The sequence below is a fragment of the Panulirus ornatus genome, chromosome 56, assembly GCF_036320965.1.
Source record: "Panulirus ornatus isolate Po-2019 chromosome 56, ASM3632096v1, whole genome shotgun sequence".
Taxonomy (NCBI): Eukaryota; Metazoa; Arthropoda; class Malacostraca; order Decapoda; family Palinuridae; genus Panulirus; species Panulirus ornatus.
In genome coordinates this window covers 16,543,573-16,557,166 of record NC_092279.1, presented here as the reverse complement: position 1 = coordinate 16,557,166, position 13,594 = coordinate 16,543,573, and the positions used below count along the sequence as shown (strand labels likewise).

The following is a 13,594-nucleotide window of genomic DNA, read 5'->3' as shown; positions in this document are numbered from 1 at the left end:
GAAGGAATAGTGGTTCCAACAATGTTGTATGGTTGCGAGGCGTGGGTTGTGGATAGAGTTGTGCACAGGAGGATGGATGTGCTGGAAATGAGATGTTTGAGGACAATGTGTGGTGTGAGGTGTTTGATCGAGTAAGTAACGTAAGGGTAAGAGAGATGTGTGGAAATAAAAAGAGTGTGGTTGAGAGAGCAGAAGAGGGTGTTTTGAAATGATTTGGGTACATGGAGAGAATGAGTGAGGAAAGATTGACCAAGAGGATATATGTGTCGGAGGTGAAGGGAACGAGGAGAAGTGGGAGACCAAATTGGAGGTGGAAAGATGGAGTGAAAAAGATTTTGTGTGATCTGGGCGTGAACATGCAGGAGGGTGAAAGGAGGGCAAGGAATAGAGTGAATTGGATCGATGTGGTATACCGGGGTTGACGTGCTGTCAGTGGATTGAATCAGGGCATGTGAAGCATCTGGGGTAAACCATGGAAAGTTGTGTAGGTATGTATATTTGCGTGTGTGGACGTATGTATATACATGTGTATGGGGGTGGGTTGGGCCATTTCTTTCGTCTGTTTCCTTGCGCTACCTCGCAAACGCGGGAGACCGGCAAAAAAAAGAAAAAAAATTATTCTACACACACACACACACACACACACACACACACAAACTAAATTGAGCTTTTGCTCATACCCAGTAAGTGTATTTCTTAGATCTGTAAGTTCTTTCATCTCATGTCACCCTTCATAATCTTTGAATCGATTCCTCAGTTTTTTAGCTAATCCTCTGATTTTATTTACTTCTTGTCTAGCCTTTTAAAATTTCTCATAAAATCTCCCAACATTTATACTCTAGTGGTTCCTCTTTTGTCTCTACTTCTTGTTTCTTCCTTGTGGATTGTATTATGACTAACTGATCTTGGTACATATCCTTATTTAAGTTGTAACTAGGCAGTAGTTCAGTTTGAAACAAAAACATTCATACAATATGTGGCTTTGTAGGTGTTTATTGACAAGCTGTCATAGATTACCTGTCTAATTTCTCTGCCTATATCAAGGCCTCTATCATTTTTCTCATGGCTCAGGTGGTGCTTGAATGCCTTAAGTTGATCCCTCAAAGTAATTCTAAAAGGTATACCCCTATATCTTCTATTTCAGCCTCTCCCCACTCATTCTTTCCATATGCTCACACCATTTTAGCACATCCCTTCATCCCTCTGAACCATACTCTTATTACCACCTCTCTGTTACCCTGTCATTACTCCCTTGATCAACCCCACTCACACCACACACTGTCCCTGTTCATTTTATTTACAACACATTCACTCTCTCCCCTACATTGTTTTTGTCACATACATCAGTCTTACAGCACCATCAGGACTACCTTAAAACATACCCCTCATCACTCTCCCTGATAGTGACCTTTCTTTCCATATATTTCTAAATGCTCCCAGAACCTTCACCTTCTCACCCTGTATCTCACTCACCTCAGCTTCCATGGTTCCATTTGCTGCCATATCCAGTCCTAGGTGGATATGGTAGCAGGTTAGTGTTTTTGATATTTTTAACACTATTCTGACCTATCCTTATTTCACTCCTGGTAACTCACTTGCACCATAAGCAATGTGTGTTACATGAAACACGCTTCATGTTATTGATCAATGTATGCCATTCTTTTTACTTTTCTCTTAAGGAGTTTTTTGTACAATTTTTGTTATTCATCACAATTCTCTGGCATCATTGCACCAACTGTACCTCTCTTTTGAAAACCTATTCATGATATATCACATGTTTCCCAGACATTATGCCTCAAATGGAGATGAATCACACATGATTAGATTATGTGATGATGCATGAGATAACGCCCAAATTAGTGGATAAGCGCACGTCATAAGTGATCTGCATCATTTAGAATTTTTATCCATAAAACTGCATATCATAACTCATACTACAGGTATCCTCAGTAGTGAACTGTTGATTTGTCTTTCCAGATAGTTTAGAGGGAATGAAGGGTTTACCCCACAGCAACTTCAACTCTAATACAGGGAGCTGTATTCATCCTGGTGAAAGACATGCAGCTCCTTCATTTGGTTCAGTCAGCAGCAATGGTGAGTACAGAGTAGTTTAACATTTCATCAGTCATTGGATTAATTCACTGTAGATGATTTGGATTTGCTTATCTTTATGAGCACTGCTGTACAGTTTTGCATTCAGCATATTCATTATACCTCCCTTTCTACAATTCATATGATCTCATCTCTTCAGCTTGATGGCATATACAGAGCTGCACCAGAACAACCAATGACTTCGCACTTCTCTATACTACCATCCATGTACTAGTTGGCATTTTTTCTCCTTAACTGTTTTTGTATCACACCTGCACTCCATCAGCTATGTCTTTTATTGTATTAACGAACCCTAGAAGGCCAGTGACATTGTACCTGTAACAGAACATAGGTTAAATAATTGCATAAGAGTAAAGATATATTGTCATGGGTGTTTGTTAAATTGGGTTTATGTAACAAATGAAATTCCTTTTAAATAACCTGGGAGTGATATTCACAGTTGTCTGTCTACCAATATCTCTGATGCCTGTTCCCTCTGGGAACTCCCTCAAGGGGTGGCCACAGCAAAGTCTCCATAATTGATGAACTCCAGTGTCACTTCTTAGCCTTTAGTGCCTCATCCTTAACAGACCACTGGAAGAAGGCAGTTATAGCACACTGTTTCTTGAGGCTCCTACCAAATATTCCCACGTACTACCTACTACCTCAATTTAATGTTTCTATCTAATGTCCTGCCCAGTATTCCTACCTACTGCTTCCATTCATTGCTTCTACCATTTTGCTGAAAGGCAGGGCTAGCATAGCACCTTCCATGGGAAAATCTAGATTTATGAAGGAGTACCATCATTTTCCTAGTGAATCCAGAACCTAATCGGTATTTTTGCTTGTGCACAAGCAACTTTTATGTAACAAATATCCACCACTGGATAGTTTATCAGTATATTGTAGTGAAAGTGTAAGATAATGTAGATGAAAAAAATTTGACAGCTTCCAAAAACACAGCAACAGCAGATGGTCAGTCTGACAAGCAATCATTCACTAGCAAGTGGCAGCATCCACCAAGGAGGTAGTCCAACAATTGTGGCTCTACATTAGTGATGCAGTCCGTATAGGAAAGTATGATAATGATATTTTTCTAAATAAAGAGAGCTTGCTGCGAAGATTGGAAAAATTCTTTCCAAAGCTGTGAACGGTATTGGGTAGGAATTTATCTAATATCAGAAGCATCACATGAAAATAATGTCAACAGTAATTGGTTTTGCTGTGCAATTTTTGTGAGAAGGATGGACAGGAAGGGGAAAACTGTTGTTGGAGGTGAACCTGAAATGCAGAGAAATTAATTGAGTATATATCATAAAAGGAGTAAGATAAGGTGCAGATGAAAGGCATACATGTATATGCCACTATAGATGAAAATGTCAAGATGGCTTGAATTCGGCAATAATGTTGGCTTTGTATTTACCCATAGTGTTTATTGATAGGTATCATACTGATATTGTAATACTCTTTTGCAGAAAATGAACGTCCAGGAACCCCAGATATTGGCATTATCACAGGCATTGGTTTATCAACACCTGAAGTTTTTAGGTGAGATTTTCATGATTTGTATATATTTTCATTGGATGTTTAGTTAAGCACTGGATGGTTTAACCATCCATTACTAACGATGACTTCATACATCTAATCGTCTGCTCTCCCTCCAACTTGATTCTGCGCCCACCTATCCACACCGAGGCTCCACAGACTTTTTCCATGTTTTACCCCATTTGCATGTCGATCCCTGTAAACCACATTGTTCCAGTTCCTTCTGTCCTTACACACATTTCATCTTCCATCATGTTCAGGCCCTGATCACTCAGTCTTTTTCAATCCATCCTTCCATCTCCAATTTGGTCTACCCCTTCTTGTTTCCTATACTTCTGACACATAGATCCTGTTTGTTTAACTCCCCTGATTCATTCTCTCCATATACCCAGACCAGCGCAGCACACCCTCTTCACCTTTTTCAACCACATTCTTTTAATTATCAAAACTCTCTCTTACCCTTTTATTACTTACTTGATTAAACCTCCTCACACCACATGTCCTCAAACATTTCACTTCATTAGTAGTAGTCGTATTATCATTATTATTGTTAATATTTTTACTGTCATTATTTTTGTTAATATAGGCTTTTGTTGACTGTTTAGAACTTGTAACACTAAGAAAAAGAAGTCACTTTTGATATTGCTGTTATATTCAGCACAGATAACAGCACTTCTTTAAGGACTTTCTCACCCTAAAGAAGCCCACCTTACCATGCTCCTGCTTAGGGCACAGGCTCATAGCTATGTACTGGAGCATCTAAGGAAGGGTGTTGGGGTTACATGATAATCATATTGGTTTGCCACTTTTGTTGCCTTAATTGATTTTTATTTTATATCAGAAATGTTGCACTTGACATTTTCACTTTATGTAGTAATTATTATGTACAGCATTCACAAATCAGAATTCTTAATTCTCTTACTGGTATGTAATCATGGTAACAGATCTTGTGCTAAAACTAGCTTTTATTTTAGGTCTGAAGACCCCATTGCAGGTCCACGTATCACTAGCACACCAGCAATGAGGGGTGGTGTATTTTCCTGTGTAGTAGGAATTGAAGGGCAAGCCCCTACTCCTATAACTGCCCCTCCTTCAAGGTCTCGTGTTGTCAGTATTTCTAGTACAGCATCATTACCAGAGGGCCGATGTAATGGTAAGCATTACTGTATATTTAGTTTATTTGATAAATTCTGAGAATATGTATGTAATGCTCTGTAAGATAAAGAGCTGCAACAGGGTGAGGAATTTTCCAGTGTGAAAATTAGAGAGGCTCACATGATGTGCAGAATGACCATGGTCTTTCCTTTGAAGTCATTGAGATGCCAAGATTCAAGAAACCAGCTGTAAAAAAGATCAGCTGATTGTAAAGCTAAGCATCACTGTTAATAAAGGACTTGATATTAAACAAGAGAATGAAGAGTAATTTGTGTTCATAAGATATTTCTAATCCATAAATGCCCAATACAGATCCTCTGTTTCGTGTTCATAAGATATTTCTAATCCATAAATGCCCAATACAGATCCTCTGTTTCTTCAAGCATCTCTTGCACACATTTTTCAAAGGAAACACTTGATCCACGCATCCTGTACCATCCTGGAACCCCATTTTTCCTCTCAGCCCTAAAGCTCTGTGCAGGCCACCACCCTATCAGTCATCACTCTCCAATACAAGTTACCATGTACTCTGTTATCTATTTGTCTATGTATCTGTATCTTTGATGTCTATTTCCTCTGGGAATTCCTTCAAGGGATTGGCCATAGCAAAAGTGTCTCCGTGACTGATGACTTCTTAGTCTTAGTAGAGGCCTCACCCTTAATAGGTGACTGGTAGAGGGCAGTTCTTGTGCAGTGTTTCCAGGGGCTCGTACCTAATGTTCCTGCCGACCAGTTCTACATAATGTGTCCACCTGATGTTCTAACCTACCACTTCTACCAAATGCTTCTGCTTAATGTTCCTTTCTAAAGCTCCTTTCTACTACTTCTATTTATTGCTCCAGTCACTTTGCCAAAAGTCAGGGTTAGTGCTCACCACAGGAAAATCTAGTTACAAAGAATGACTTGTGTGAGTGTTGTGTTGTTAAGTGTTATGTATGACAAGGTGAGATTGTATGCTTGTGGACAGAATGCTAGTGATTCACGTATGGGTAAGGCAGAATGAAAAGACAGCTTCCTGCTCGAAGAAGTGAATCTTGGAAACCACGGAAGTGCTTGCATGGCTTAGTACAAAACCATCACTAGAAAAAAGAAAAAACTACCCAGGTGGGTAGCACCGATATTATACTATCCTGGTCTGTGGCTGCCTTCCATGGCCATGCACTTTCAACATACATATACCTCTGTATTTGGAACATTTCCCCCTTTTCCTCCTTCCCTTTATACAGTGTCATTTTACAGGCATTCTGCCATTCCTCAAACAGCATATCACCTGTAAACCTAATCATTCCAATTCACTCTCCCCTAAGTATTCCTCTCAGCCTGCTGCATGCACAAGGCCTGATTTTTTCTTTCTTCCGTCTATCAGTTAAGTTTCCCCCTCCTTGTTTCCTTCACTTCCGACATTTGTGTCATCTTATTCAGTCTCTTCATTTTCCATTTATCCAAAGCATTTCACACCATGTTGAGCTGTTATTGTAATACTTGGCTAATTTCCATTCCTGTGTCCTATAATGTCATTCCTAACAAAAACAACACTCCTTACAGCTCATATTGTTCTTGAGTATTTATTTTCCAACACATCCACCCTCCTCTTTTTTTTTTTTTTTTTTTTTTTTTTTTTTTTTTAAGGTCCTATGACTTGCACCCATACTCCAATGCTGGAACTACCATATCTTCAAATATACCTTCCTTTGCCCTTACAGGTAAGGACCTTTCCACAAGATCCTCAAAGCACCTAGGACATTTGCCCTTTACCTTTCTTATGGTTCACTTCATCTCAAATAGTTCCATCCACTGCCATATTCACTCTCTAGTATCTGAAACATTCCACTTCCTTCACATTCTCACCGTTCACACTCAGTCTAACCTGTCTTTCCTTCGAACTAAACTTCATAACCTTTTAATCATATTAACTCTCAGCTTCCCCTTCTCACACTCTTTCCCAGACTCAGACACCAGCATCTGTAGTTTTTCACTCAAGGCTGCTTCCACAGCCATGAGATGCACAAACAGCCACCCCTCCCCTCAGCATATTACAGTGTAGATTTTCCTCTCTCTCCAAGACCCTCACATTCGCCTCCCTCACCATCCTAGTCATAAACAGATTAAACAGCCATGTTAATGTCACACACCCTTGCCACAGACCCATTTTCGTTTAGAACCACTCACCCTCCTCTCCTGCTTGCATGCATGCCTTACCCTCTAAAGAGAAACTCCTCACTGCTTCTAGTAGCTTTTTTCCATCACCATATATTTGTAAAGACCCACAAAGCTTTGCTATCATCCTTGTCATATACTTTCCCCATATTCATATACTGAACTTTCTCAAAATCTATAAATGCTGCTTAAAGATCCATCTCTGAGTATTTCTTACATAGATTCTTAAGGCAAACATTTGATTCACACATCCTTTACCCCTCCTAAAGCCACATTTTTCGTCCCCATTCTGATGCTCCTTGCCACAACCATCTCAGTCACCACTCTCCCTTACTACTTGCTATGTGTATTCAGCAAAGTTATATCTCTGTATTTTGAACATTTATTATTGTTTGCCTTGCCTTTACATAGTGGCACTCTCCAGGCATTCTACTAATCCTCCTGCACCTCATTTTGAACCATACATACATTAAATGATCTAACTAATCATTCAGCAACACAGTCACCTCTTTTCTTGTTAAACTCCCATCCACTTGAGCCATTTTACCACACTTCATAATTCGCAATCCTTTCGCCTCCATGTCCCCTTTTCACCACTTGCTATGACTCACCTCATATACCTCTACATTCAAAACTCCGCTCATCTCCCATGTATCATCTAACACATTCAGCAGTCCTTAAAAGCAGTCGCTCCATTTCCTTTATCTCTTCTTTGTCTGTTACTGCTTCATCCATGTGCTAACTTCACTGATGCTTCCATTTGTTCTTATGAATACATACATATCTACATACACCTGCTTGATTTTCCTACTTTAGCGAGCTTCCATCAGAAACTGACAGCTAATCCTATAGGAATAAATCCTTGTGTAGCTCCTATATTTGTGACTACTAGAATATGTCTTCCATAATTGTTTTTACTTTATGTAGTAATCATATTCCAGTGGGAATAATCGTCCAATCTAATCTTTGATGTCACTTAATTCAGTAATATGTATTTTTATATTGACAGATAGCCTAGTGTGGCAAGGATTCTCCCAGGAGTCAGTTAGAGACAGTAAGAGAACTGCAAGCATCCCTGATAGCAGTTCTTCAGGGATTTCCAAGGAAATTTTTCCTGTTTCTAAGCTCACACCAGATTATCTTGACTGTGGCATTTCTGTTGGAAAGGGTGAAATGCCCAAAGTTAAAAGACAGATTGTAGGCACTGGAGGGCTTTGTGCTGAATCTGTAAATGTACAGAGTACTTATGAAAAGATCTGTAACCAAGAAATGGTTTCTGTTGAACCTGAAAAATCTAACAAAGATATTTTAAATCAAGAAGCTGTTGAGGTAGGCAGTGGAATTATGCCTAAGATAGAAATTGGGCAAACAGTATACTCAGATGATGCTTCTTGCCTTAAATCTTCGATCATCACTGAAGGAAAGCAAAATGTAGTTGGAACCATCATAGGTGAACATCATTCAAAGTCTGATGCTAATATTAATGCTCATAATTCTGGCATTGAGATGAATTGTCATTCTGAATTTATTGCTTGTGATAATCAAGAGGCATCAGTATATGACGTTGGCCGCTGTCACTTAAGTGGTGCTATTACTGAAGTAAAGGAACAGTTTATCACATATTCAGAATCAAGAATAGATGCAACTGAAGGTTTAACTACTAAAGGGAAGACTACTAACAGTGTGGAAAGTCCTTTTATTTCTGATTTGGATGAATACCAAACAAAAGCTGTTGTTCTTGAAGGACAACAATGCAGTTCTATTGTTGCAGTTGAACAGAAGTCAGAATTGACTGGTGATGAAAAGAAGCAGATACAGTCAAGTATTGATAAAAGGCAACAGGAGCAAAGTGGTTTTGAAAACCAACTGGCAGAAAACAGTTCTTTTGAGAAGGAACATATGAACATCAGCAATGATAAAGTCCAACGGATGGAAACCACTGTTGGTGAGCACCAGCAGGTTAAGACAACTGTTGGTGTGGCGGTGAACTCCAGTGTTGCTGAAAACCAACAGTTGGGAACTGTTGTTAATGAGAATGAATTGGTAGTGACAGCTGCTGGTAAGAAGCAACAAATTGATAAACAAAAAAAATCTTGTGTTAGTGAGAAACTAAAGGTCAAGACCAGTGCTTTTTGTAGCCAGACATTGCAAGATTATAGTAATATAAATAGGCAGTCAAAAGAATTTAAAAAGTCTCATTCAATGGATGCTGTTAAAACAAATCAAACTGGAGGTTCTACAAAAACAAAAAATAAATTGAAGATAGGCAAAGAAGTAAGTAAAGAAATTAATTTGATAAATAGGCAACACAGCAAAGCATCTGGCAGTTCAAAATCATCGTTAGTAGTTTTGAAAGTTTCTACCGTTTCAGCATCATTAGATAAAGATAAGCCTAGTGACCAATCTAGCAGAACAAGAAGTCATACAGGTGCAAAGCATGTTCAGTCAACTTCTGGTGCACAGAGTGACCCAGATAAGAACATCGCTGATTCTTTTGTTGCTGCCAAGATGAATTTAGGGAAGGATGTAACAAGAAAAAAGACTAATACCATATTAAGGAAGAGCATTTCCAATGATGGCAGGCCATTACAGTCTTCAGTCAGATCTTTAGATAAAGATGATAAAGAAAACAAGATAAAAAGTACTACAATAAGTTCCAGGCAAAATACAGCCCAGATTAAAAGTGGAGTTCTTGTAGTGCATGGAAAGAAAACTCCATTTACTCGTACTGTTTTAGGATCCTCAAACTATGGTGCAAGAAGGTCATTAGTTAATCACCCTTTGGCTTTAAGTAGTGAATTCTCAGCTGGGAAGGTCCCTTTAAAGACTAGCACAAGTAGTAGACACTCAAAAGCTAATTCTGTTGATTTGAAGATCTCAGATGAATTGAAAAAGGCAAAAGACTTCATACTTGAGCCCCAGAGTGCTTCACCAAAGTTCCTTTCTGCTGTAAAGCAGCACACAGATTCCAGTTTACTTAAGCATCACCAGTCATCCTCAGGAGCATCAGGCAAAACAATGTTAAAAGGGAAGAATACAGTGGGATTGAAATTACCGGTGGCAGTGCACCACAAGCCGAAACATACACATGAACAACAAAATTCAGATTCAAATCTCCAAGGTGACCCAGCAACAGAATCCCATATTAAAACTAAATTATCAAGAAGTGCAGGTACAGTCCCAGCTGCATCTCGGAAACCTTCTTTGCTCAGAGTTCCAAAACCTGTGGTTCAGTAATAGCTGCAGGCTATCCCACTGTGTTATGAAACATAATGCAACTTATTTTTATATTTTTGATTCTGTTGGTAGTATAGGAGTGGAAATTTCATTATGTGTGTAATATAATCACACACTAAGAGAGCAAAGGACTGTAAGGTAAAATTGTCATATGTTTGCCATATCTTAGGTTGTAAAAAGTTATGATACCCTTTGCTTTTTTGGTCACTGGGAGGAGGGCCTTTTGAATACTGTAACTTAAAAAGTAATGGCTCTAAAGGATAATAACAATTTGTGCTAGTCTTATAGATGGAATAACTTGGCTTTTATCATCTCAGAAGATTTGTAAACATACTCTAGACTTATTTGATTATGTACAGCTCAACATACTCAGCTATACTAACTTCTTTCATGTATACATTTTCTCCTCAATCCCCTCTACCTTTTTTATACCTATTCCTCCCGACCAAACCACTTACCTAGCCGTTTTAAAAAGAATTTTTTCTTTTAACATAATTCTCTTTTCCACTGATATCCATTCTATATAAGATTTTTTTATGGCCTTATTTTTTTCTATATTTGTGTGCCATTTCCTGCAACACTAACAGGTGAAGAATTGCCTCATTTGCTCTCGTCCCACACTAGCTGTCATGTATAATGCAATGAAACTAGAGCTTCTTATCCACAGCCAACCCCGCAGACCTCTCTGGTTTACCCAAACAGCTTGACATCCCCTGGTTAAGACCATTGACACTACGTCAGCCTCTGTACCCCAACGCTTCAATTTATTTTTTCCCATGCATGCCTCTCACCTTCCTTTATATTCAAGCCCTGATAACATGAAGGATTTTCCACTCCATACTTCCAACTTCTACCCGGTCAACCCAATCTCCATAACTTCTAATGTATATACCCTTTAAGTTAGTCTCTCCTCGCTTCACTTCTCTATATCCAAACCATTTGAACATTCCTTCTTAAGGTCTGTGAACCTCTCTCTCTCTCTCTCTCTCTCTCTCTCTCTCTCTCTCTCTCTCTCTCTCTCTCTCTCTCTCTCTCTCTGTCTCTCTCTCTCTGTCTCTCTCTCTCTGTCTCTCTCTCTCTGTCTCTCTCTCTCTGTCTCTCTCTCTCTGTCTCTCTCTCTCTGTCTCTCTCTCTCTGTCTCTCTCTCTCTGTCTCTCTCTCTCTGTCTCTCTCTCTCTCTCTCTCTCTCTCTCTCTCTCTCTCTCTCTCTCTGTCTCTCTCTCTCTCTGTCTCTCTCTCTCTCTGTCTCTCTCTCTCTCTGTCTCTCTCTCTCTCTGTCTCTCTCTCTCTCTCTCTCTCTCTCTCTCTCTCTCTCTCTCTCTCTCTCTCTCTCTCTCATATGAGAGAGTTCCTGAAAGGAACTGGCATCAGATATATAGACAGATAGACACATGTGTCATGCAGGAACTAATTATAAGCATGTGACTGGGTAGTTCATCGTAGAGCACATGATACTGTCAAGCACATTTTCATGTATTTTCCCTTCATAATGAATGAAAATCTTCAGCTGTATATTTAGCTACAAATTTTTACTTGAGTACTCATACTCTCGTACACATGTATATAGAATAATTTTACTAAATGTAAGTTAAGTTCAAGTGATTCATATAAAAGGCCATACTATACTTTAGCATAAAAGGGAGAAATTTAACTAAAGCATTTTTTGCAATGTGTGTAAGAAATTTATAATAGACATATTTATGGTAGGGATGGGAAGTGTCTTGATATTTTGTGTGGCAGTTTTATAGTAATAAAATATTTTGCTGTATAAAGGATGAATGATTATGTGTTATACTTTGAATTTTGGCTTTCTCATTTGTTAAGATAATGATAGTTCTTTCCTAGGTAATATTCCTGATGTACTTCAAAATAATGTATGAGCTTTGTGATACATGATTAGCGAATTAATGTGTAGTTATTTTTTTAATGGAAAAAAAAATTGAGCGTGTTACGGATTCTTTGCCTCAACACAGTAGGATGTTGAATGCAAATACCCTTTCATATATCATGAATCCATGCTACAAATATGCAGATTTATACATGGATTATCTCCCTTACATGGGTATTTTGTGTAAGTTCTTCAACCTTATTTATGGGCTCAATTCATATATATATATATATATATATATATATATATATATTATCCCTGGGGATAGGGGAGAAAGAATACTTCCCACGTATTCCCTGCGTGTTGTAGAAGGCGACTAAAAGGGGAGGGAGCGGGGGGGGCTGGAAATCCTCCCCTCTCACTTTTTTTTTAATTTTCCAAAAGAGAAGGGGAACAGAGAAGGGGCCCAGGTGAGGATATTCCCTCAAGGGCCCAGTCCTCTGTTCTCAACGCTACCTCGCTAATGCGGGAAATGGCGAATAGTATGAAAGAAAAAGAAAAAATATATATATATATATATATATATATATATATATATGCGCCCTTCACTGAAGTTCCCATTTGCTCCCTTGTCTTACGCACTTTATTTACCTCCTTCCAGAACATCTTTTTATTCTCCCTAAAATTTAATGATACTCTCTCACCCCAACTCTCATTTGCCCTCTTTTTCACCTCTTGCACCTTTCTCTTGACCTCCTGTCTCTTTCTTTTATACATCTCCCACTCAATTGCATTTTTTCCCTGCAAAAATCGTCCAAATGCCTCTCTCTTCTCTTTCACTAATACTCTTACTTCTTCATCCCACCACTCACTACCCTTTCTAATCTACCCACCTCCCACTCTTCTCATGCCACAAGCATCTTTTGCGCAATCCATCACTGATTCCCTAAATACATCCCATTCCTCCCCCACTCCCCTTACTTCCATTGTTCTCACCTTATTCCATTCTGTACTCAGTCTCTCCTGGTACTTCCTCACACAAGTCTCCTTCCCAAGCTCACTTACTCTCACCACCCTCTTCACCCCAACATTCACTCTTCTTTTCTGAAAACCCATACAAATCTTCACCTTAGCCTCCACAAGATAATGATCAGACATCCCTCCAGTTGCACCTCTCAGCACATTAACATCCAAAAGTCTCTCTTTCGCACGCCTGTCAAATAACACGTAATCCAATAACGCTCTCTGGCCATCTCTCCTACTTACATAAGTATACTTATGTATATCTTGCTTTTAAAACCAGGTATTCCCAATCATCAGTCCTTTTTCAGCACATAAATCTACAAGCTCTTCACCATTTCCATTTACAACACTGAACACCCCATGTATAACAAGTAGTGGTGATGTGAGAAGGAGATGGAGTGAGTATTTTGAAGGTTTGTTGAATGTGTTTGATGATAGAGTGGCAGATATAGGGTGTTTTGGTCGAGGTGGTGTGCAAAGTGAGAGGGTTAGGGAAAATGATTTGGTAAACAGAGAAGAGGTAGTAAAAGCTTTGCGGAAGATGAAAGCCGGCAAGGC

The 13,594-nt window shown here is 39.0% G+C and overlaps 1 protein-coding gene across 3 annotated transcripts in view; it reads left to right on the top strand.

Moving 5' to 3' along the window:
- The window catches only part of LOC139765953 (uncharacterized), a 49,904-nt gene extending 39,577 nt beyond the window's left edge, over positions 1 to 10,327 (top strand). For all 3 annotated transcript variants that reach the window (XM_071693960.1, XM_071693959.1, XM_071693961.1), the window contains 4 exons: positions 1,978 to 2,094; positions 3,567 to 3,639; positions 4,611 to 4,789; positions 7,958 to 10,327. In XM_071693960.1, the coding sequence (XP_071550061.1) occupies positions 1,978 to 2,094; positions 3,567 to 3,639; positions 4,611 to 4,789; positions 7,958 to 10,185 (2,597 nt within the window). In that variant the 3' untranslated portion in view covers positions 10,186 to 10,327. The remainder of the gene's footprint in view (positions 1 to 1,977; positions 2,095 to 3,566; positions 3,640 to 4,610; positions 4,790 to 7,957) is intronic.
- Positions 10,328 to 13,594: the final 3,267 nt, after the last annotated feature.